The following is a 25,883-nucleotide window of genomic DNA, read 5'->3' on the forward strand; positions in this document are numbered from 1 at the left end:
TGTCGGCTTCAAAAGCCACAGAAGGCTCCGCAGAGATGCTTCCCTGCGTCCTCTCCACTGCCTGACAAGGACAGAGTTATTTCCCCCAAAGAAGGCAACTGGGGAAAAGGCTGACTTTGTATTTATTAATACCTCAGCTATTTGCTTTCAGTCCCTATTACCTGCTAGCTCTTCTCTGGGATGTCTTAGGTGCAGCAGGTCAGGGCCCGTGTCCACCCCTCAGAAACGCTGACGCCTGGCCTGCGAGGCTGGCGGCCAGGGCAGCCACGGAAAAAGTGCTCTTGACTCCAAGCCTTACGGAGAAACCGGGGAGGTCCCGGAGGAGGTGGGCCACATCCGGGCAAAATCTGAGTGGCTCCGGCACTGGCTCTGAGCAGGATCTGGCTTCCTGGACCTCAGGGAAGGCTCCGAAGCACTTGGAGAGCCGGTGGCCAAGCAGGGCGAGGTCTGGCAGACATGGCCCAGGCAGAGACCTCATGGGGGACCATCAGTGCCAAACACCTGCTCCGCACAGCTGGGCATTCCTCAGGGATCGTGCACCTTTAAAATCTGGCTTTTACCCCGTACCGAGAAGGCTCTGTCCTCTCCTCGGGACTGCAGGACTACATGCCTCCCCTCAGGGATCCTCCCCTTGGTGAACTGGAAGGACCCTCCCAAGAAGCCCGTGCTGTGCTGTCTGCTTATAATTCCAGAAGTTTTGGACCCTCAAGAATCGCCTCTATCCGTCTCCCAGGGCGCAGATTTTCTCTCCCCCGTTCACCACCTGAGCAGGTAATCAAGGCTGTGAAGCCGGTACCATCCCACTTCCTTGCCCAGAGGAGATGGAGGTGAAGGTCCAAGGAGAGCCCCGAAAGGGATGGCAAAGGACAAAGAGGATCAGGTAGAGAACAAAGGACGGAAGGATGGGGGCAGCCCCCATAGCACTGGGGCTCCACCACTGACATCTAGGCCCCTGAAGACCCAAGGAGTCTTCACTTCCCGCAGGTGTAGTCCTGGGCCTCGGACCTCCATCCCAATCACCCACAGGAGCCTGAGTGGGAACGCCAGCTGTCTCCCAGGTACTCCTCCTCAGAAGGCCAGGTGGTCACCAGCTCCTGCAGCCTCAGGGAGATGGCTGCCTCCTCTGAGGCCTGACTCGGGCACAGCCCGTGCTCTCTGACCCAACACCACCCTGTCCCCTGCTGCAGAGAGATCCACAGAGGAAATGCTGGTGGAGACCAGCCGCCCAGCTGGCCAGCGTCACTAACTTTGGGTAAGAAAGTGCTCCTCCCACCCAAGGAGCAATTCTCCACTGGCCTCTACCGGCAGGAAGCCCTGCAAACACCAAATTTCCACGCCACTTCTGCTACCGCTGCTACCGCTGCCACCACCAAGGTGAGCTGCCCCCACCCCACCTCCTGAGCGGCCTTGCCTTGCTGTTGACAAAAACCTGGGCACCTTGGAGAACACGGAGTGTCAGAGTGAAAAGGCCTTGGAGGACAAAATAGAGGCTGTGGCTGATGGCAGTGCCCCTTCTTTCTCTCCACCTGGCTCCCCAGCTGCAGACACCCTGCCCTTGGCTGCACAAATTGGCAGGTCCCTGCTACCCTCATAGCCCGTGTATCTGCAGATTTGACCTCACAGCCAACTTTAGATGCTGATGACATGGAAATGAACACTACTCCTTTTGGCTATGCTGCCATAATCATATCGTCTCTCAACTCCAGTGTAAGATTCCTGCCAGTTTACAAACCCAGTACAGTGGGGAACACAGGCTCCTGCAGTCCCTCCACTGACCCACCTGCATTGAAGGACTGCTGCTCCACCTTAAACCATCCCACTGGCCCCCAAACACACGTCAGCCCAATTTAGGGAGCCCTGATGATCTCTCCCCAGTGCTCCTGCTAGCATCAGACTGCCCCTATGGGTTCTGCGGTCACCTCTGCTTCAGTAAACAGCACCTCTGCAATCTTCAGCCCTGCCATTGACACCAAGGCCACGGACACCACTCCTTCTTCCCAGGCTGTCCCTTTCCATTCTGCCCCTGTCTCCAGGGAAATGACTCCCAATTGTCCATGGCACCTCCTAATTCTGACAACATACCACCCAGTGGCAGCATTCCCTCAACTGATGTCTCCACCCATTTATCTAGAACATTATAAGCAGAGGGACCAAGTTTCCAACCCTCCCTTATACCCAGGAACCACCTCTTAGCCCGCATCTGGGGCTAGTGATGGGCAGCAGCCTTAAAAACCTTAATTGTTGGGAAAGGTGATCCCCCAGCACAAGGTGTGGGCTTAATTTCTCCTGCAGATCAGCCAGCCAGGACAGCATAACACTCAGGTAGTACAGGTTTGCAATCGCCAGATACCACATTTGACACCATTGGCAAAACTAGCTGGCCATTGGTGACAGCCCGCGTGGCACATCTACTGCTGTTGGTGGTGGAATTGTCATCAAGACACCTAACACCGGAGACAGTAAGTCACTGTTTGCCAGCACATCTGCAGGCCCACTTGTTGTTATGGGTCCTGCAACTCCCATGGATGATGGGAGCTATAAGGTCAGAATGACCACCCCAGGCCCCCCTCATTCACAGACATCCAGAACATCAACTTTAGAGATGGATTTGTAAGGCACACAGCACTGCTTCTGTATCTCATTTTGGCCATATAAGCAACCATCCATCTGGCCACAGCTTGGCTGCTGCAGGAGGAGCATGCACCACCCCAGTGCTTGGATACACTGCTGGTTCCACCTTAAATCTGATCACCTGGAGCCCACCTGTGCATAACACAGGTGGTGTGGTGATGGGAGAGTGTAACCACTCCCATGAATGGAGGCCCTAGTGTTCACATTTGCCATCAGTGTAACCATGGCCCACCTGGACAGAGAAAACCTCCTACACCTGCAACAGCCACCACCATGGAGAATAAAGGCATGTTATGAGACTTGTCTGTTTCCACCTTTTATCAGACCCCTGGGGCTTTCCCAGTTACATCACATCCATTATTGATGCAAGTTCCAGCACTATCCCTGTGTTTAAACACACCTGCAGTTGCACTTTATTTCCAAGCACCTGGAACCCACCTGTGCAGAATCCAGGTGATGCTATGGGAGGGTCCAGCATCCCTCCCATGATGGGAGGACCTGTTATTTCCACTTTCCATCAGTGCAACTGGGGTCCACCTGTCCATGATGGCTGGTTTTTAATGACAAAGTCAATATATTGATATTTGTGGTATAACAGCTTCTAATTCTTTTGATTAGTCAAGAGTTTGTTTAGAGGGAGTCCACGAGGCTTTGGTAATGAGTTCAATCTCTGTGTCATGCTTCTGGTTATGAAATAATGGATGACACATTTTGATCTTTCATTCATTCAATTGCAGAGAAGTTCTGTCACACCAGAATACTCTTTGAATATATTTTTGTTTGTTTGTTTTTTAGACCAGAGCATCTTGAACTGATGCACAAAACATTTTTAAAACCCATAAAATTGTATAATGGAGTATATTACTCCTTTTGATTATATATTTTTTGGAATATATAGTTTTTATGGAAAATGTCCTATGATATCTATACTAATAAAGGGATAATATGCTAATTAGACTGGGTAGACTGGACGTCTTCTGGTTGTCCTTCCAGACAAAGCCACGGTGGTGGGGGCCAAGGCAGAGGCAGTTAGGGGTGATCAGGCTGGCAGGGGAGAGAAGTTAGGGGCAATCAGGCAGGCAGGCAGGTGAACGATTAGGAGCCAGCATCCTGGATTGTGAGAGGGATGTCCAACTGCCGGTTTAAGCCCAACCGTTGGACATCCCCCAAGGGGTCCCGGATTGGAGAGGGTGCAGGTGGGGCTGAGGGACCCCCCCCCCCGCCTCGTGCACAAATTTTGTGCACCAAGCCTCTAGTAAGAATATATATATGAAATCTCCTCACCTAAGGACAAGCTTAGAGAGAGGAAAGGGGAGAGGGGAAGGGAAGGAGAGAGAGAAATAGAGAAACATTGATTGGTTGCCTTCCATATGTGCCTAAAACAGTGATTACACCCGCAACCCAGGTAATGTGCCCTGACTGGGAATTGACTTAGCAACCTTGTAGTGCACAGGATGATGCTCAACCAATTGAGCCACTCCAGCCAGGGCAAATTTTTTTTTCTATATATTGTTTTATTAATTTCAGAAAGAAAGTGAGAGGGAGAGGGATAGAAGCATCAATGATGAGACTCATTGATCGGCTGCTTCCTGCACACCCCACAATGGGGATTGAGCCCACAACCTGGACATGTGCCCTGATCAGGAATCGAACCTGTGACTTTCTGGTTCATAGGTTGATGCTCAACCACTGAGTGATGCCAGCTGGGCAGGCAGAATATTTTTTAAATAATTATCTTCGCCCTAACTGGTTTGGTTCAATGGATAGAGCATTGGCCTGCAGACTGAAGGGTCCCAGGTTCGATTCCAGTCAAGGGTATGCACCTTGGTTGCAGGCACATCCCCAGTAGGGGGTGAGCAGGAGGCAGCTGATCAATGTTTCCCTCTCATTGATGTTTCTAACTCTCTATCCCTCTCCCTTCCTCTTTGTAAAAAATCAATAAAATACATATTTTTAAAAATTATCTTCAATAACCTCTCTGTCAGTGAAAATGTACCATAATGTATGGTTTTATTTATATTAATTACGTCTGCAAATATAAATTTTTCTCATGAAAGTCAAATTTTGAATGTCACAAATTGATACAGTTTGATTAGTCTCTTTGGGACCAAGGCAGGTATACTATTGAGCTTAGGTCATGCTGGGACAGGAACTCTCTCTGGGGAGAAAACTAGTCTGACTTAAATAGAAAATTGTATAAAGAAGAACTTCTTTTTCAAATGAAGATTTTGTTTAGAGCAGAGCTTCATAAATCCAGGTGGAGTATTATTTACCAAGAAATGAAATTTTAGGGGCTAGTTTAAGATGCTTATGAGTAAACAAAGATGTACTTTTCCTCATTTTTTCACTCTTTATTTCTTCATTGTGTTATCTTATTTTCTATTTATCTTAATAAAAAAAATCAAGTCCAACCATGCAAATTCGATTGGCAGGGACAAAAATATGTTTTTTAATTAAATTTATACTTTTGGTCCATTTTGTGCTCTTGGGATTTGAATAATCAACATTCCTTGTTTTATCGCAGTTCTCCTGTGACAGAACAGCTGACATGTCTAAAACATGCTTGTAGTTTCCTCCAAGTCTTCTGAGAGTTTTCAAGTCTGTAAGAGATTATTTCTCTCGTCATCAATAAGTGGTGAGACAGGCCGTAATGGCAATTTTCCATTAGCCTTTTCTTTAGTGTGTCAGGGCAGTGCACTTCAAACTACAGCAGCTCTAACAGCAGGTTTTCGTAAGTGGCCCATTTACCAGCTGCATGGACTTAGACAATTCTCAAAGACTCAGTTTTTTCAGTCGGCAATAATAATACCTATCTCTCAGGACTATAATGAAGATGATATAAAATGACAGATGTAAAAGGACATATACAAAGTACCTAGCACAATTTCATAGTGATAGTCAATAAAAGTACTTACATGCTTACTCTTTTTCCATTTCCTTTCCCTCTCTCAAACTTATGAAGTTCTTACTAAAATAAATTGTATTAATTGTCAATATTCTGTACTCGGCTGAAAACTCTGTTGATGTCTTCTCCAGCTCCTTCAAATGTATGTTTTATTCTGTATTGAAAGAGAAAAGAAACCCAATTCAGTTGGGAACCATGTTAAAATCATTTCATATTCATGTGAGTGAGGAGAAATTCATAAACTTCCTTAAAATGCATTTGTTTTATTTCTGAATGTAATTTTAAAATATGTATTAGCTTTCCAGTTTCAATCAATTTCATTGAGTAAATGCTTCCTAGTTGTTTTGATGTTGATTCACTTTCAATTTTTTCCTGCCACTATTTTGATCTAAGTGTGGACTTGTTTCAATAATGTCTTTATTTGGAATACTTACTCAATAGTGCTTTTTTAAAAAATATTTTTTTAAATATATTTTTTTATTGATTTTAAAGAGGAAGGGAGAAGAAGAGAGAGAGAAACATCAATGAGAGAGAATCATTGATCGGCTGCCTCCTGCACGCCCCCAACTGGGGATAGAGCCTGCAACCCAGGCATGTGCCCTTGGCCAGAATCGAACCTGGGACCCTTCAGTCCGCAGGCTGATGCTCTATCCATTGAGCCAAGCCAGCTAGGGCAAAAAATATTTTTTTATTGACTTCCAAGAGGAAGGGAGAGGGAGAGAAAGATAGAAACATCAATGATGAAAGACAATCATTGATCAGCTGCCTCCTGCATGCTCCACACTGAGGATCGAGCCCACAACTGTGGCATATGGCCTGATAGGGACTCAAACCATGACCTCCTGGTTCATAGGCCCACACTCAACCACTGAGCTATGCCAGCCAGGCAATAGTGCTTTTTGATGATAAGACCTTTTTATATAGACCATTAGTAGGTAAGTATAAGAGCATTCAGGAGAACATCTATATAATAGCAAAGTATTTTACTAGAGTAAAGCAGGCTAATGTTATGGATTTTCCTCTGATTAAAGCAAATCAGAGGGAGGAAAGGAATCTCATTCACATTTAAGATTCAGTTGATCTCAGTTCCTGGGCTCACCTAAACAGAGGAATCTTGGTGGGAGGAAACAATGAGGAGACTAGCTCTAGCACACTTCTATTTAAAACACCATTTCCGCCCCCCTCCCTCCCCCCGTCTCCCCACCCCTTTCCTTCCACTCTTTCTAAAAATCAATGGAAAAAAAATATCCTCACTCTTTGCGTGAGGATTTTTTTTAAAAAAAGAAGCCTGGCTGGTGTGGCTCAGTTGATAGCATCAAGCCATGAACCAGGAGCTCATGGTTTGATTCTCAGTCAGAACACATGCCTGGGTTCCAGTAGGGGGCATGCAGGAGGCAGCTGATCAATGATTCTCTTTCATCATCAATGTTTCTATCTCCCCCTCTCTCTTACTTTCCAAAATCAATAAAAATATATTTTTAAAAACAACAACAAACAAACACCAATAGAACCCCTATCTCCATAGATCCTCTAGGAGCACAAGGTGAATTTATATAACCCTTGTTAATTCATTCACTTAAAAATATTAATGTACCCTTGCTGGTGTAGCTCAGTTGGTTGGAGCATCATCCCTTGTACCAAAAGTGTCTCAGGTTTGATTCCCTATCCTGTCGCATACAGGAGGCAACCAATTGATGTCTTTCACATCGATATTTTTCTCTCTCCCTCTCCCTTCCTCTCTCTCTAAAATAAATGAAAAACATTTTCTCAGGGAAGGATTAAAAAATACATATATATATTTAATGAACCCAACTATGTGCTTGACACTTTTGGAATACTTAAGATATATCAATGTCCTGAACAGACTACAACCTCTGGCCCTGTGGAGCTTACATTTTACTGGAATATTTGGTTAGACATCACTAACTATAAAATATAATAAATAAATAAAATACATATTTTAGCCCTAGCCAGTTTGGCTCAGTGGATAGAGCATCGGCCTGTGAACTGAATGGTCCCAGGTTCGATTCCGGTCAAGGGCACATGCCCGGGTTGTGGGCATGATCCCCAGTGGGGGACTTGCAGGAGGCAGCCGATCCATGATTCTCTCTCATCATGGATGTTTCTATCTCTCTCTCCCTCTTCCTTCCTCTCTGAAATCAATAAAAATATATTTTAAAAAAATAAAAAATAATACATATTTTAAAGTTGATGAAAGCTTTGAAAAAGAAAGAAAAGTAGGGAGTACTGTGAAACAAAAGTTACTAATTTTTTAGTTCCTACAATGTCAAGTGTCTGCTTTTTAGTTTTCCTTATATTTGGGAAACAAAAGATTTAAAAAATTAACAATATTTTAAACAGACTCACAAGAATAATTATTCTCAATTTATTTAGTTCCATAGTTATTTTTGTTCATCCTGATTATTTGTCTGTAGTTTTTTTTTAATTCAGTTATTCCTTGAAGTTCTATAAATCTTCATCCAGTTCAAAGATATGACTTGCTTAGAAGCCTGCAATTTAGAGTAGGTCAGAGTCTTTTTCATGGATTTTCCTAGAGATATAATATACCTGCAAATGCATCAAAGTAAAGCAATGACTATCCATGAATGACAAAACTTAAAAGTGGCCTGGTTATAGATTTGACTATAATGCAATTGATAAAAAAAAAAACACACAAAAACACACACCCACACTTGCTTTTCTATAAGATATCACATTCCAAGACAACAATTTCTTGGTAAATAATAATTACTGTAAAATGACATAGAGAATAATATAAAATTTGTATACTTTTAGATTCAACATATAATTTCAGCATATAAAGTAAGATTTTAAAATGAGGCACATGGCTTATTCCAACTGGTGTATTGAGCATTGAAAATAATTCATAAACTACCAATATGTGAAATGCAAATACCCAGAGTATCACTGCCAGACACAGAGAATCACCACGCTTGTCTGATGTCCCTGACTGGACATATGCTATGTCTGAAAGTTTCCTCTTTGAACTTCCCTCTGAATCTTTGCAAGTTCCTTTCTGAAGCAGACTGGAATCTCTATAACATTCATTTTAACAAAATATGTATATAAATAGAACATAGTTATTAATTTTTATTTGACAAAGCTTCCCACGTAATTTCAAGTATATTAAATTGGCCTAATTTAGTTTAAATAAAGAGGGAACTCAAATATTGTGAAAGAGGGTGGGTTGTTTTGACCCATGGATAATTATGTTAAGATTAAACTAAACAATGGACTAGGAGGTCAGAAAATGAGATCAGAACTAGGAGAACTCTATTCAAATACAACGGGAAAGTTGTTACTCAGTGTCTCAGTCAATGTTCTTAGGTGAAAACAGGGTGGAAATTTATTAGGTAGTTCAATGTATCTTCCAGAGAGCCAAAGATTAGCCAGGAAAAATCCTCCCCCCACCCCCACGATGCCTTGTGAAGTGTTGTAGAAAAGAGATGACTGTCATCCCCACAAATAGTATAGTTCTGAGTCCACACACAAGTTCCCACCACTGTCATTCTCAAAGGGTATACTCCTTATGACATTACTCACTGCAAGAGGGATTCTTCCCATGCCCACTTTTTGTTTTCCAACTTGTCACAAAGATTCCTCTTGTTCTTGGTAGCTTCATCACACAGGTATGTCCAATTGGTAGAATCTAAATCAACTGCTTATGCCCTAGCTCAGTGATGGCGAACCTATGACACATGTGTCAGAAGTGACACTCGAACTCATTTTTTTGGTTGATTTTTCTTTGTTAAATGGCATTTAAATATATAAAATAAATATCAAAAATATAAATCTTTGTTTTACTATGGTTGCAAATATCAAAAAGTTTCTATATGTGACATGGCACCAGAGTTAAAGTTAGGGTTTTTCAAAATGCTGACACGCCGAGCTCAAAAGGTTCGCCATCACTGCCCTAGCTAGTACACTGAGTCCTGGGACTAACTTTTGAAGGATAGGACTCACAGTGTGGGAAATTCCCCAAATACCCAAAAGGTACGATTTAGGACAAACCAAACATGACAAATATATACACTACTAGTGGCCTGGTGCATGAAATTTGTGCACATTAAAAGGGGATTAATTAGAGGAAATATTTTAATGTTGCTACTTGCCCTTTCTCTATAATAGAAGTGTCAGAGATGAAAGAAAATTAATAAAATGTATATGAAAATATTCCTCCTGCCAGAGTCTGGGGCACGCCGTGGAACCCAGAGTCAAGTCCCTGCCCACCCATGTGCACCTCGAAATCTTGGGAGACCCAGACCCGGCTGGCCCCACCCTAGTCAAGCCCTGCCAAGTTGAGGGGGAGGCAACCTCAGGTCCCCTGGCCTGGCACTGGCCAGGAGGCGCAGCCTCAGGTCCCCCATCAAGCCCTGTCAGGTGGGGGGCGCAGCCTCAGGTCACGTGCTCTGGCCCGGTGCCATGCAGCCTCAGGTACCTGCTGATCGCTCAAGTCGGCTCATTATGGGAACCCTGCCTCCGCTATAGGCACAGCCATTTTGTGACGGCATGACAGAGTGAGGGTCAAATGGCATATTACCTCTTTATTATATAAGATAGCAAAGAATCATTGATTAGCTTCTGAGGCCTATAACCTTATTTTTGTTTTACCTTACTCTTAATTCTTGATTTTTTTTTTCTCAAACAGATTCAAAAGAGTATAGCTCTGTGTTTTTCAATAGCAGGATTTGGGGACATTTAGTGTTTTAAGCAACATGGATTTTTTTTTTCACATATGATAAAGATAGAAAATTGATTATTGATAATGATAATGGTTTTATGGTGATTTTATTTCAATATCTAGTAAAAAGTGAGAGAAGTTTTCTTAAAGAATATAAACCAGTAGTTGTTTTAAACACAAAACTCTAGATTTTGATATGCTGTGGGAAGGAGGTATACTATAATGTAGCCATCTTTCTTTTAATATAGTTATTCCTTCCTAGAAACAGATTAAAAGTATATATTTCTTTACAACTGGTAAAATTAGATGGTGATTGCATGAAATATTGTCTTTAAAAGTATGTGCAACCTTGTGAAAAATCACAATTATAGAATTATATACTATGAACATCAATGTAGCCATTTTAGTTATGATTTATGAACTGGGTATTTTTATTTATGATGGTAATATTTTCTGCTTAGCTTTTTCCCTCCCTTCCTTAACTTCATTGAAGCTAATTTTAATAATAGCTTTCATCTATAAAGTATTTACCAAGGAGTCTTAAATATATACATAATTCATTTAAATGCTTTACATATACTTTACAAAGAAGTCAGGTGCATATAAATAATGGGTTGTTTCATAATGGTTATTTTTTTTTTCCCTCATGTAAGTGAAATGGAACTGAGCCAAAAATCTCTGAATAGAATTTTCACTATTTAGGTCATCCTTAAAGAAAGGCAGGAAGTGAGGCGGCAATCCTGAGTCAGAATGAGAAGGGGTGGTGTGCTCGAATATGTGGAAGGACTGCAGGTAAATTGTACTAGAAGAGGAAGATCATTAAAGAAAAAAACGCTTGGCATAAAGTGAATACACTAGAGGAAGGAGTGCACATTTACTGGAGACAAATTCTTCCTTCAGTGTAATTTTCAGACCTAAGCTATTTAGGGGCTGCTAATATCCCCTGTAGCGTCAGCCCTTTACTCTCTGGGTTATTCAGTCCACCCACCTGACTGTGTAGGAGAGAAAAATCCTAACTGAGGCCTTTGTGAGATTGGAAAGCAAATGTTACTTCCATGGGTTTATTACCGGCTGTTTCTATGCAAGGCTGGCAGAAAATTGCGCCATGCATGAGTTCCTTTTGAATTAGTCAGCCAGACTACAACTTACCACAATTGAAAAGACTTTTCACAGTTGCCAAGGATGTTTGGACAAGCCAGATTTCCATAGCTTCCCACAGGGGAATCCTGACACATTTGTCACTTCTAAATCAATCAGTGGCATTGTTGTTTTGCTAACTTTATCAATGGCAGGTCTACTCTCCCTAGAGATAGTGAGAGCCTAGCTGATGGGGGCTGGGCAGTCTGCAGAAATAGGTACCACAGCCAGGATTGTCAAGCTGCACAAGTTCTCCCTTGAGCTAAGAAACTTCAAACACTATCATCATGCAATTCCTTGGACTGTACGCAAAGGAATTTTCAGAACAGAGCATCCTTGTATGCTTGGCAGTGTAATGGATGCAACATGCAGAGAGATTAATCTGATCATTATCCAAACAATAGAACAGAAGGGAGAGCCTGGCCTGGCACACCTTTAACTATGTCAAACATAACAACAGAATAAAACAACAGCACTCCATCCGGAACACACATCATCCATTTCAGTGTTTTCTGACATGGATTCTCTCTTTTGACTGTAACAACCTCGCAAGACTTGAGATAGTAGGATATGTGGCCCGAAACGTGGATCCAAGCTGCAATTAAGTCTGTGTCATTAGCATCTGAGTGGCATTGTGTACAAGATAATGAGAGGATGAATGAAATGATGAATGGGCATGTTCTTCGTAAAAGCCTCTGTAGATATAAAGCAATGATATTATCATTGAACAACATTCAAGTAAGCAGGGTCTGTGAAGGGCCCCAGAAATGTATGAAGAAGGAAACCCAGTGAAAAAATGGACCCCTGTGGACAAGCAGGGTGAGGATTTGGACTCTCTTTATTCGGGCTTTAAAGTAAAAGATGACCCTTGAAACCTAAAGGAATCTAGGACATCTGGGTTATATAAGCAACTCTTTGAAATGCAGCAATTATTTTTGGTCAGATAACACTGGAGGGAAGTTTTTGTAATTATGTTGTGTGTGGAACAAACAGTACCTGCTCAGGTACTGGAAATTGAATGATACTGTTTATTTGTAGAAGCAGCAGCTATGAGGTAGCAGTTTTGACATGGCTATGAATCTATGGAAGAGAGAGAGAGGGAGAGAGAGATTATTATCCAACAGACAACAGACAATAATTTTATTTTCAGACTCCAGAGCAGTTTAGTCTCAATCTCCCATGAAAAATTAAATGTGTGTTCATATGCATCACACGTGCAAAAAAGAAAAAAAAAATGCTTACTATAGGGCAAGGCTGGGGAATTTGGATGCAATTGTGAGCAGCACTATTGAAGCTGCTCTAATTTTAAATTCCCACTTGCAGCTGCAGCATCCTGCCCTATTCTCTATGAATACAACACATCGATTTAAATAAAAATAGTTATCTGCATCATGCTTCCCTTTACCAGCTGCGGAGCTATCAGGAGCCTTTGATGTACTCTCTATTAGAGGTATAGAAATAAAGTTACTTAAGATTAAAATAGTAATGTCTCCTATTCCTGTCCCTCGCTCCTGTCAAGTTTAACCTAAAGTCAGTTAATGTGACTGGTTTATATTTAACAAAGGAATACATCTGGTTCTTTCTGCGAAGTAGAGAGGAAACCTTTTTGAACAAGGGCTGTTTTCTCTGTTCACAGATTCTGTCCTAGAGCCAGTTGTATAGCTGACACCCTTCCCAGCAGGTCCTGAGCACCCCTGGTCTTTGTCCTTGGGAAGCTTCTCCCTCTTTTTTCTATTCATCCTTGGGAAGTCCTTCTTAACAATACTTTTTCTCTCTTACCTGTCCTCTTACCTAGATAGTACACAGTCTTTTGTGTTTCCAAAGCATGATAAGCCTCTATCTATAGTGACACATTTTTTATTAGAGCCTGATATGAGCACATTCCATATCTTCACCCCTCCTCCCCCCAATGTTGTATCCATAGCACAGATCCCATACAGGGGTCCTCAAACTACGGCCCGCGGGCCACATGCAAATACAAATATTGTATTTGTTCCCGTTTTGTTTTTTTACTTCAAAATAAGATATGTGCAGTGTGCATAGGAATTTGTTCATAGTTTTTTTTTTTAAACTATAGTCCAGCCCTCCAATGGTCTGAGGGACAATGAACTGGCCCGCTGTTTAAAAAGTTTGAGGACCCTAGAAGATTCTTTTGACTTTTTAAATCCTCACCTGAGGATATGCTTTTCATTGATTCTAGAGCAGTGGTTCTCAACCTTGGCTGCACATTAGAATCACCTGGGAATCCTTTTAAAATCCTGATTTCCGGGCCTCATCCTCCGGAAATTCTGTTTCTTTGTTATGGGGTGGGCCACAACATTAGTAACAAAGAAACAGAATTTCCGGAGGATGAGGCCCGGAAGTCAGGATTTTAAAAAGATTCCCAGGTGATTCTAATGTGCAGCCAAGGTTGAGAACCACTGCTCTAGAGAGAGAGGAAGGGAGAGGGAGAGAGACCGAGAGGAAGAAACATAGATGTGAAAGAAACATCAATCGGTTGCCTCCCCTATGCATCCCAACTAGGGATTGAACCTGAAACCTGGGCATGTGCCCTGACTGGGAATTGGAATTGGACGTAACCTCCTGGTTTATAGGTCGACACCCAACCACTGAACCATGCCGGCCTGGCGTTACAATGAATTGTACTTGTCTGTATTGACCATAAGAGGAAGAAAATGGTAAAGGCAATTCTCATTGTTGCTAGAATAAACTTAACAATACCTACTGGTGGTTTAACGCTAAACTTGGTTCCAATGCTCACACATCCCACTTCATCCCTTGCCTCTTACAGAATTCTGCTCGCTCTACCACACACTACTGCCCACTGCATAACTGCAGACTTACTATATCCAGCTCTCTCTTTGCCAGACCATTGCATGTTTTTCCTTCTATCAGAAATATCCTTCATATTTCTTTACCTGGCTTTTTCAGACTTCGGGGTTTGAAATTGATGTCGCTTTCTCAGAAGACCCTTTTCTGATACACCGGGTTGACATTAGGTGAATTTGTAGTGTTGTTTTTACATACGGAACATACCCTGCTTTAATAGCTATATTTTGTTGTAAATTATGAAATTTTTGGTCCTTTTAAATCCCTTTCTACTATAGCATTTTGAGGTTCATTTCACTTAAGATAAAGCCCTAGATTCTTAAATATGGAACACAAGGAACTAGGAGATCAAACCACTATTTGCTATTCCAGCCTCATCTCAGACTTAGGATCTTTGTTCATAATGTTTCATCTAGTTGAAAAATTCTTCTACTTTCCCTGAAAATTCCTTCTCATCTTTCAATCCTCTTTGAGAGCACAGAGTGTCTTCTATAAACTTATTCATGAGTAAATTCCTAGTTCAAAATACTCATTGCACAGATTAAAGAACTATCACTGTGCAGCTATAACTGTGTTAACTATAATGACCAACACAAATAAAATGTGAGCATATTATATTTTAGTTAAACCTGTAGTGCTTTTCCAAAATATTCAGTAACTAAGTGCTTTTTCAAAAAAAGTCTTAAAAAATCTGAAGATGCATCATAGATTTATGTGCATGGCATAGTACTTCTCTTTGTTCTCATTAGGCTATAGTATTTAAGACCCAGAGGTTTGTTGTGTTGTTCTTGTCTCCTCATATAAATTAAATCTTTCAACAATAATATGAAGGTGGTGTTCAAAGTGGAAAATGTTGTTTAGCCCACTACAGTTGAGAGAGCATGAGTTTAATGCCCACATCATTGCATAATCAATGCAAGGTTATATTATTCCTCTAGACAAATTGTATAAACTAGATACTCATTGTTTTAATTATGCTCTAGAGCTATTCCAGTTAAGACAGATATAGAAAGATATGAAGGGAGAGAAAAGTAGAAGTAGGGCATTTGAGTGTCTGAGCAAGAAAAATATGATGGAGAAATTTAACAATCAATCCTGTGTTATGTAACGAAGTCAAGTCGAGAAGTCTAATTGCAGGAACTGGTTTTCTCAAGTGTCTGTACAGCATCTAGCATACCATATGCCTTAATGAATGAGTCCTCCTTGTGCCCAGGGAACCTGTATAGGAAGAACTGAGAACTGCTTGGGAAGCCTGCTGTGCAGATACATGAAATGTTAGGGTTAGAAATTAAAATGTTACACAGAAGGCACTGGTGAGTCAGTGAAAGGATTTAAAGAAGAGATGAATAATGTGTGATTATTTCATTTGAGGTTTAAGCTGATTGAAGCTGGGGTAATTAATGCCTCGAAAAACAATTTAAAAATATCATGTTCTCTGTCTCTTATAGATGTAGAAAATTGATAATATTAAATATTCAGATCAACCACATATTAAGCTCTTGCTGCATATCAGTTCAACTGTGAGCTTTCTGTGTTTTATCTCTAAGCTTCTCATAACCCTTGGTGATCCAGCTTGCTATTGTTATTACCATTTCAAAGGTGAGGAAATTAGTAACTTCCCCATGTCACATACACATTAGAGCTAGAATTCAAACCCAGGACTGTTGCACCCAAAGACAAGGCAATTTCCCAGCCACTTGGAAGATATTATTTATTTATTCCTAAAGGCAATCCTGTTGAGACAATGTTTTGTACCTGAAAAAATTAAAAACCAGAAGAATAACTAACATAGGGCCATAACCTAGTTGATAGTAGAGCTGGGGTTTGAATCCTGGTCTTTTTCAATTCTGTGCACAATCTTTTTTTCTACTAGAATTACTTTGATGTGTTAATCCCATGCCATACTCTGGTGACTCTGTGGATAGGGTGGCAAAGAATCATTTCACTTTTACATAATTATGAGTTATTTTAAAATGAATAATTAGACAAGGTACTTGGAATTTGTGCTACACATAATAGGGGTTCCTTAAAACCAAGCTTAGAAAGGTTTACATTTTAATAGATTTTGCTGTTTGAAAATTATTTCTATTTAATATCTATGAATTTAAAATAAGTTGGTGTCAAGGACTATTCCATTAAGTTGCTGAAATTCTAAATTGATGTATTAATTTATTTTAGCAAAATCTAGCCTATCCTGACTAACCCCCCCCCCCCAAAAAAAAACACACAAAAAAACCTGATAACACAAAAACAAACCTCTTTCTTCCCAGCTATGCCACTTTCTAGTTAAGTAACTTTGGAAAATTCTATAATCTTTCTGTATTTCAGTGTCCTTGTCTGCACAATGTGGGTAATAATTGTTAACATAAAAACAAACAAACATTGAAACCTGTAAATAATTTTTGTGAGTTTATTTGAGCCAAACTGTCCACATACACTGGGAAGCAGAACCTCAATGAATTGAGATAATGCTCCGGAGAATGGCGGGGTTACGTTTGTATTTATACATTTGCAATCAAAGGAGGGACATAGGTGGGTTACATGAAATTCATTGGTGATAGATTAAGGAGGAGGGATAAAGCAAAGCAGGGAAACCCCTGAGATTGGATAAAAAGTAAAATGATGGACACATACTTAGGTGGGTGCAGGATCAATTGACATGATAATGAAGGAATTTGTGGTGTCTGTCCTGGCACCCAGCACATTTGGTTGTGCCCCAGGGGCTCCAGAAAAAGGGAAGTTACAAGTTACCCAGACATTTCAAGGGTATGTTATCATAGATACAAAAAGACAGGCTCAGTGAAGGTAAAGGTTGACCTTGTCAGTGAAGATACTGGCCTAGGATGTAACTGCCCACCATAATTGCTTTAGTTAAAGTTTAATTTCAAACCATCCTTTTTGGTTACTTTAGGTCTCTGAGTTTGCAAGACTGCCTTTCAGGCCTCCCTTGAGCTTGTCAGGTCAGCATGTGGCCCCTTTCGTCCACATAATAATGCTGATTATATAGGGGAATTGTGGAATTAAACTGTTTAATATATATTTTTTATGGTTCTTAGGCCAGTGTTGGTGCAAAGTACAAACTCTTCTTAAGCTTCAATCCCCCATTATCTCAGATGCTTAAAGATAAAAAAGATGAAACACTTTGTACAGTCTAAGTTAACCAGGCTCTTCAAAGCAGTCATTTCAAATCTCCTGCTGAAGTTTTGGGCATGTAAGAGAAGCCCTGACCTGAATTGACAGCAGGGGCAATGGAGAGATAAATTGCTTTGCATGAAGAAATAGGAAGGATTGTTGGTGTCATTATTGGGTTTATATCTGTATGTTTTTTTCTTTTATCAGGAAAGAGATGAGAGAAGAAGAATAAATTACATGAGATCACAAAATCTCATAGTGGCCCAAGGACAATAAATAATAATAATGATGATGATATGATGATGATAATAATGTATTTTAAGATTCTCTTGTTCCTTTGATAGAAAACCATATTCATCTCTTCCAAACTTTCAGATACATAAAGTCTTAGTAAATATTGTTTTCTTTGTTTTGGTGTTTGTCTTTGATATTTATTTTATGGTTGCAATTTTTTGAAAGTCAAAGAATGGAGTTGAGGACAATGCCATAGCAAAGATAAAGGAACATAAATGATAGAGTCAGAAATAGGAGCCAGAGAAAAATGCTGTAGATATTGTCTATGGCCTAATTATGATGTATTCATAGTGAATTCTAGCATTTGACACTAACATCTCAGGATATCAGTATCAGAAACTTAGAAATTTAGTTTATTGGATGAGAGTTCAAAAAAGGAAATTGTATCAGTGGCATCAAACCCATAGAATCTCCATTCCTCCATCCTTTGCCCCAGGGCAGAAGCCTCTCCTGAGTCTGGCATGCTTCCCCTGGGGATGGATGAAGTTCCAGACCATGGCTCAGTCTTAGAAATCTTCATCTTTCTGCTTTAGCAGACTCTCAGTGAGTCATAATTATGGGATGAATATATGGTCAACCCAAACAGTTCCTGACTGTAATCATTCAGCACCCCCCCACTTCCCTTCTTCAACGTAACACCACCTCTCTCTTCTTCTACCAGAAGATAATGCATTTCTCTTATGCTGTTTTATTTATTTATTTATTTTTAATTATACATTTTTATTGATTTCAGAGAGGAAGGGAGAGGGAGAGAGAGAGAGACATCAATGATGAGAGAGAATCATTGATCAGCTGCCTCCTGCACACCTCACACTGGGGATCGAACCCACAACCCGGGCATGTCCCCTGACTGGGATTCGAACTCTGAACTCCAGGTAATGCCAGTGGTCTTGATCCAGCATCGAGAAGGGTTCAGGAATCTGGAGAAGGCGCTGTGCATAGATTAATCAAGAGTCCAGAGATGAAACATAATTTTGAAAGGCATTTGGGGAGTCAGAGAAGACTTAGCTAAAGGAACTAAGTTCTCCTTGTTTCAGGACCCCTTGTTATTTATTAACACAATTTGTCCTAAGGCAAGGTAGATATACATTAAAGGCCAGGGTTTATATACAGAAGCCTTGTCAGATTGGAGGAAATGCCTCTGGCTGTTCAGGTGTTTGGCCAGTAGGAGACAATAACATGTAGATTAAAATGCCCTTAGCTGTCTGGCAGCAAGCAATCATTTAATTCATCCTTTTCAGGTTTGGGGAAATGCCCTCAGCCATCTCCAGATGATTCAGCCCTGCTGACATGCTGGAATTGGCTTCCAGCATCCAGGTTTATGGGTTGATGCTCAACTACTGAGCCACACTGGCTGGACTAGGCTGTTTCTTTTAAAAACAAAAGAGTAATGTCTCCTACTGGTTTATGTCCCCCTCAGTCCTGACAAAGGAGAGGGTCTTTGCCATTCATGGTTCAAAATTTTTATTTTTTATGTAAAGAAGTTTTTATTAAAGTAAAATATCTAATTGGACTGCTTGATTATAAATAGATTTTTAAAAATTCATAAAACATTTGATCCAAAGAATGGAGCTACTTATTCTAAAGGGAAAAAAGTCACTCACAAAAGAAAATTTACATACTCAAGGTTAAACATGTATCACTCTTTTTAGGGGAATATTATATAATAGAAAACATAACTTCAATAAATATCTTCTTTAATGATGTTCAGATTATATCTTTTCCTCTCTCCCATTCCCCCAAATTTAGTACACATATTGGTAAATGTACTGGATTGTTCACAGGACATATATAATAATTCTAACCAATTTCATTTGACATTCAAGGGGGGAGGGTTGATAAATTTATGAAATATGCACCATTTCATTTAATCTTAACAATGACCTTGTACAGATGATGAAACTGAAATTTAAGATGGGCTTAGGTGTTTGTTTTTTTAAAACTGCAAGCTAATGAGGATAGAACTGAGTTTTAACCTAGATCTATATCTATAATACTGCTATAATGACTTTTACAATGATCGTTTCTCATTAATTAAGCACTGATTATATAATGTTTACTTTATTTGATAATTATCTTATTTGAATTTTTGAACAACCTTTGGAGTAGTAATCATTGCTCTCGCTTTAGCGTATGAAGTACTTACCTTATTTGATCCTTACAGCTAAGGAAACTTGGGGTCATATAGCCACAACCAATAAGGACTATAGCTATGAGTTGAATCTATAACTCTTGATTTCCAAAGAGTTTCTTTAAATACAATCTGCATTTTTCTCCCCACCTCCCATTTTATTCCTTAACTCCTAAATACCCCTTGGGAGCTATTGCTACACTCTCCTGTTTTTGCTCCTTCCCTCATATCTGTTCTTTTTAAAATTAATTAATTAATTTTATTTTTTTATTAAGATATTACATATGTGTTCTTATCGCCCCTTGCCCTCCCACCTCCTCCCCCCCCTACTCATACCCTCACCCTCCTGGTGTCTGTGTCCATTGGTTATGCTTATATGCTTGCATACAAGTCCTTTGGTTGATCTCTCCCCTTACCCTTTCAGTTTCCTCTTAGGTTTGATGGTCTTATTGATGCTTCTCTGTCTCTGGATCTGTGTTTGCTCATCAGTTTATGTTGTTCATTATATTCCACAAATGAGTGAGATCATGTGATATATATCTTTCTCTGACTGGCTTATTTTGCTTAGCATAATGCTGTCTAGGTCCATCCATGCTGTTGCAAATGGTAAGAATTCCTTCTTTTTTTACCTCAGCATAGTATTCCATTGTGTAGATGTACCACAGTTTTCTAATACACTCATCTGCTGATGGGCACTTAAGTTGTTTCCAAATATTAGCTATGGTAATTGTGCTGCTATGATCATAGGGGGTGCATATATCCTTTCTGATTGGTCATATCTGCTCTTGACACCACCTTTGAGGTCCTTGTTCCATTAATGTTGCTCAAGTATTAAGAAGGGTGCTTCTACTCACAAATTTCAATTTTCTCAAACTATGATAGTTTCTGATCTTTTTTTTTAATTACTCCTGTTTTAAGCCACGTGGTATGAATAGTCTAGTAGAAGAAATTAATTGCTTCATCATAGGTGGAGTGAAAAGCATTCAAAGCCAAACAACTCAAAAGATGGAACAGCAGATTACGCTTGGCCTCCCAGAGCTTTCTAGGCAGTCTCATGCCCTGAGATTTTGAGGTATTTTTTCAGTGCTCAGGAATCTTTCCCCTCAAAAGTGGAGGTGTTGATCTCCTCCTTCTTCTCTTCTTCTTCTCCTCCAACTACTACTACTCCTTCTTCTTCTTCTTCTTCTTCTTCTTCTCCTCCTCCTCCTCCTCCTCCTTCTTCTTCTTCTTCTTCTTCTTCTCCTTCTTCTTCTTCTTCTTCTTCTTCTTCTTCTTCTTCTTCTTCTTCTTCTTCTTCTTCTTCTTCTTTACAAATTTCAATGCTACTAAGATCCTAAATGTGCTAATATTGGTGTTAACTTGCTGTTATTCTTTTGCTGCTTGAAGTGACACAAAGTTCCAATTTAAATAGGAAGCCAGAAAAAAAGGTTATTTTATTTTCACATCAATTCATATGTAATTTAGAAGAGATTAAAAACTTCTAAAGCAGTGGACTGTGATAGAGAGTGGAAGGAATCATTTTGAGGAGATATTATTTCAACTAGTTACATAGGATTTGGATTAGTGATGGGTGTATTGGAAACATTACGGACACAAGACATGGGCATATCAGTAGAAGTAATAAATCAAAGGGCATGTATGGGAAGCAATATTTTACTTTTACTGGGAAATGAGGTGCATAAAAGGGAGTAATGGGGATAAAATTAGAAAAGTAAATTGGGGAAATATTGGATACAAAGTGAAGATATTTGTATTCATTCAGTGTTTAATAGATTTTGAAGGAAGGACTTATTTAGTTAGAATTGAGCTTCCATTATATTAGTCTGAAATAAGGACTAAAGTGGATTGGAATGGGAAGAGTCCAAATGAGGCAAGTCAGGAAACTAGGGTAACATTTGGGAGACAGGTAAAGATAATCTGAAAAAGTGCAAGATGTGAGAAGAAAATGAGGAGTAAAATGAGATCCAGTAGGACTTGCTCACCAATTACAAACTGAAGGTAAAGAGAGGAAAGAGTCTAAAATGACTTAATCCCAGAATCAGTAATAGGATTAAGGAAGCCAGGAAAACCAACAGGATTAGGAAAAGGGAATTGAGCTGGATATACACTATCTGAAGCATAAGTAGAATATCCAAGTGGAGAAATTTAAGAGAAATTGGAAATATAGTCTGAACTATGGATTTATTTGGGGATGAACACAGAATTTTCTCTTTTTTAAGAGTTCTTTAAAATTTATTTTTGTGTGTTCTGGAAATAGGAATATTTAGGAAGGGGAAAAATGTAATTGTTTTAAAATTATGATATTAGAGAGCTGATAAGTCTGATTAGAAAATACTTTAGAGATGCTTAAAATAGATGTTTTCTATTCCTAAGTCAGAAACATCTACTCTCTAGAAATGCTTCTCAGGAGATAATTTTAATTCATATTTAAAATTGGAATGGTGAACAAATTACTTTATAACTCTCATTATCTAAATCTCATCTGTTGTAATTTAAAATATGTACACTCATTTTAGAGACATTTCCCATTGTTGAATTGTATATTTTAATCAAATCTCATTCATTATGCAATATCATGTCTAGATCTGCTTTTTCACTTATCACCTTCATATTTATATTTTACTCTTGAATTCAAATGTACTGATATGTATGGCCAAGAATTTTCCATTATTCCTTAACATGTTTAACAGATTTTTAATTCTTGTCTGTTTCATTGTTATTTATAATGTATTTCACCATAACATTACGTTGATGTCTGGTTGAAATAACTTGATGGTTCAGAAATATAGTGAAAATATTAATGATGGAACACAAAAAAATGTTTTAACTTTTTATGGCCCAACAATTGAAGTGTCATTTTGGGAGTGTTCTTCATATTTAGATCTGGCCTTAGGCACCTATGGAGGTGATTTAAGTTTTCAGTATATGAGGCTTCTCCTACTCTATATGTAGTTTTATGGTGTATTACTTTTTCTACATTAGACAAAATAAATGTCAATTTTATCTGGAAATTACAATATACCCACATATAGAGTAAATGTTCTAATCCCTTCCAAAATCTGTTAATAATTTACTTTCCCTTGGACATAATTCTACTTTATTATAGACTAGAGGCCCGGTGCACAAAATTCGTGCATGGGTGGGGTGTCCCTCAGCACAGCCTGCACCCTCTCCAAACTGGGACCCCACAGGGGATGTCTGATTGCTGGCAGTCAGACATCCCTCTCACAATCTGGGACCACTGGCTCCTAACCAATCACCTGCCAGCCTGATCGCCCCCTAACTACTCCCCTATCAACCTGATTGCCCACAGATGACCCCCCCAGCCCCTCCAGCATGATTTCCCAAACTGCCCTCCCCTGCTGGCCTGATCACCCCAACTGCCTTCCCTTGCCGCAACCTTCCTCCTCCACTGGGACTGGCCATCTTCGTGCCACCCGAAGCCACGGGACCCCCACAACTCACCGCGTGGAGCGGCAACCAGGCCTGACTCTGCTGTACGCACAGCCATATTGAGATGGCCATTTTGTGGCAGCCATCTTGTGATGATGTGATTATTAGTATAGATCATACTTGTTCTCTTGACATCATTTGTAAGAACACTGTGCATCCTTTTTCTTTCTTTTATTTTTAATAACAGCTTTATTAGATATAATTCACATACTATAAAATCCACCTTTTTAAAATATACAATTCAGTGTTTTTTATTATTTTCAGAGTTGTAATAATCTAACAATTACCACTATCTAAGTTTAGGATCTTTTCTTTATTTTTTCCTTTCCTTTTATAAAAAGACATGTTCAGCCCTAGCTGGTTTGGCTCACTGGATAGAACCTGGGCCTGCGGATTGAGAGGTCTAGGGTTGGATTCTACCTGAGTTGCAGGCCTGCCCAGCCCTGACCCTGGTCAGGGCACATGCAGGAGGCAACCAATCCATGGGTTTCTCTCACATCGATATTTCTCTGCCTTTCCCTCTTTCTTACACTCTCCAAAAATCAATGGAAAAATCTCCTTGGGTGAGGATTAAAAACAAACAAACAAACAAATAAACAAGAAGGTGGGTAATCTGGTCAGAAGGTCAAATCTCCAAAAGTGCATGCAAGCTGCTCTTCCTCTGAAGCCTCTTCTCCCCGCTGTTGCCCCTGGGCAAGGAAGGGGCCGTCAGGGGGTGGGGACTGAATGTTCTTGAGCATCTCCTGGAAAGCCTGTGGGGATGGTGCCTCCGCATTCTGGAAGGTGACCTGGACTCTGCTGTACAGGCTGAGGCAATTTGGTTCCAGCCAGATGAACCCGAAGTTGTCTTCACCGAACAGCATGAAGACTCCAGGGATGCGCTGCGGGTAGGCGGAGCCAGAGCGGGCAACAATGCCCACGCAATAGAAACCCATCCTGCAGGCTCGGGGGTAGTTCTGGTTACTTGAGATCACGCCCGCAGGCAGGACAAACTGGACAGGCTGCTCCTCCAAAGCTGCAGCCCCGGACTCCCCGACACTGGGCTGCGCAGGGCTCAGCCAGTCATGGCCCTCGCCGTCCTCAGTGCTGTCTTCTTGCTGCTGCCCCTGGATCACCTGCTCATGAACCTCTTGGACCAGGCGGGAGTACTTGTTGAAGTTGCTGAAGATATCATCAGGCAAATGGATGCGGTGCCTGAGGTGGATCTCTATCATCTGCTGCCCAGCAGGGACGTGGTGGTCACCCGTGATCTTCGTGACCCTGGCATGCTTCCCATGGAAGCTGAGCATGACAACCTCTACTAGGCTGTAGGCACCGTGGGTGCCTTTGAAGAGGCCTGGCCTGATGAGGTCCTCCGGGTGGCTCGGGGAGAGGTAGATGCGGCGGTAGTTCCGGCAGTTGTCATTCTGCTGGTAGATGAGCTTCTTCAGCATGACCCGCAGCCTGTGCTCCAGGAAAATGTGCTCCAGCGTCTGCCCCCATTCTTCCTGCAGCCACGCACGTAAATCCTCTTGGCTCCCACCAGGTATCCTGTGGTGTTGCCTCATGTTGCACTTGGTGGAGAACCCGTCCTTCCGAATCTGCATGTGGCAGCTGTGGGGCCCTTGGCGGCCATACATGCACTCCACTGTGGCCGATTTCCTCTCTGTCAGGTGAATTCTAAACGCGGGCTTGAACTGCATTGAGTTATCCACCTGGGGGTCAAGGAGAGACAGGTACGTCTGACCAATAATGCATAAGCCGTCCACCACTACATACAGCAGTCCTCCATAGGGCCAGTTATCTGGCTGCCACAATCCCAAAATGTGTCTGCATGGGTGGAGCAACTTCTCATAGAGTTCTCGCCAAGACACACCCATCATCTCCAGGTTCTGCAAGTTTTCACAAGCGCCATACTCCTCCCGGCAACGCTGTCTCCAGATGCTGTCGGTGTGCAGGATGCGGTGGAATTTGGTGCTGGCCTGGGCCAGGCTGAGCAGGTCGGTGCCGGGGAGCGAGGCGAAGATCTCCACCAGCACCTCAGGAGGCAGGTCCTGCAGCGAGCATCGCGGGGGCAGCCGGGGTGGCATGGGGCTCCTGATCCCTCCACTCCCAGCAGAGGACCAAGCCACCGTGTCCGCCTCCACGTGCTGCTCTTCAGGGGCCCGGGCCGGCTTGCTGTTGGCCGCAGTCATCTCAGCTGGTCCCAGGCGCTGCTGGCAACACTGGCATCCTCGCAAAGGGCCTAGGCCACAACGACAAGTGCACTCCTCCTCCATGCCTGGCCAAGTGAGTAAGTAGCAGGGACCTTGGCAGCCAGGCTTTAAGCTGGCACTTCCCGCCCAAGAGCCCAGCCACGCCCCCCCCTCCCCGCCCCGGCCTAGCCACACCCCCTCAGAGAGGAGCCAATTATAGGACTTGAGCAACACTCCAGAGAAACCCATACCATTAATATTCGCCTCCCTTTCCCAGCCCTCCCTCCCTGTCTTCCCACCCTAGCCCTAGCCCCAGGCAGTCACTAATCTGCTTTCTGTATGGATATGCCTCCAGGGATATGCCTATGGGGACATTTCACATAAATGCAGTCTTAATATCTTGTCGTTTTTGAATGGCTTCTTTCATTTAACATAACATTTTAAAGTTTTACGTATGTTATATCATGTCCTGGTATTTTGTTTCTTTATATTGGC

The 25,883-nt window shown here is 41.3% G+C and overlaps 1 protein-coding gene across 1 annotated transcript; it reads right to left on the reverse strand.

Annotated features, from left to right (window-relative positions):
* Nucleotides 1-23,831: 23,831 nt before the first annotated feature.
* Nucleotides 23,832-25,472, reverse strand: LOC102433413 (F-box only protein 31-like). Its single transcript, XM_006084041.2, has one exon. The coding sequence runs from the start codon at nt 25,470-25,472 to the stop codon at nt 23,832-23,834; it is 1,641 nt and encodes a 546-aa protein (XP_006084103.2).
* Between the last annotated feature and the right edge of the window lie 411 nt (nt 25,473-25,883).

Source organism: Myotis lucifugus, unplaced genomic scaffold (assembly GCF_000147115.1).
Source record: "Myotis lucifugus unplaced genomic scaffold, Myoluc2.0 scaffold_9, whole genome shotgun sequence".
Lineage (NCBI taxonomy): Eukaryota > Metazoa > Chordata > Mammalia > Chiroptera > Vespertilionidae > Myotis > Myotis lucifugus.

Coding starts and splice junctions, on each gene's coding strand:
- LOC102433413 (XM_006084041.2), bottom strand. CDS start 25,472: ATGGAGGAGGAGTGCACTTGTCGTTGTGGCCTAGGCCCTTTGCGAGGA.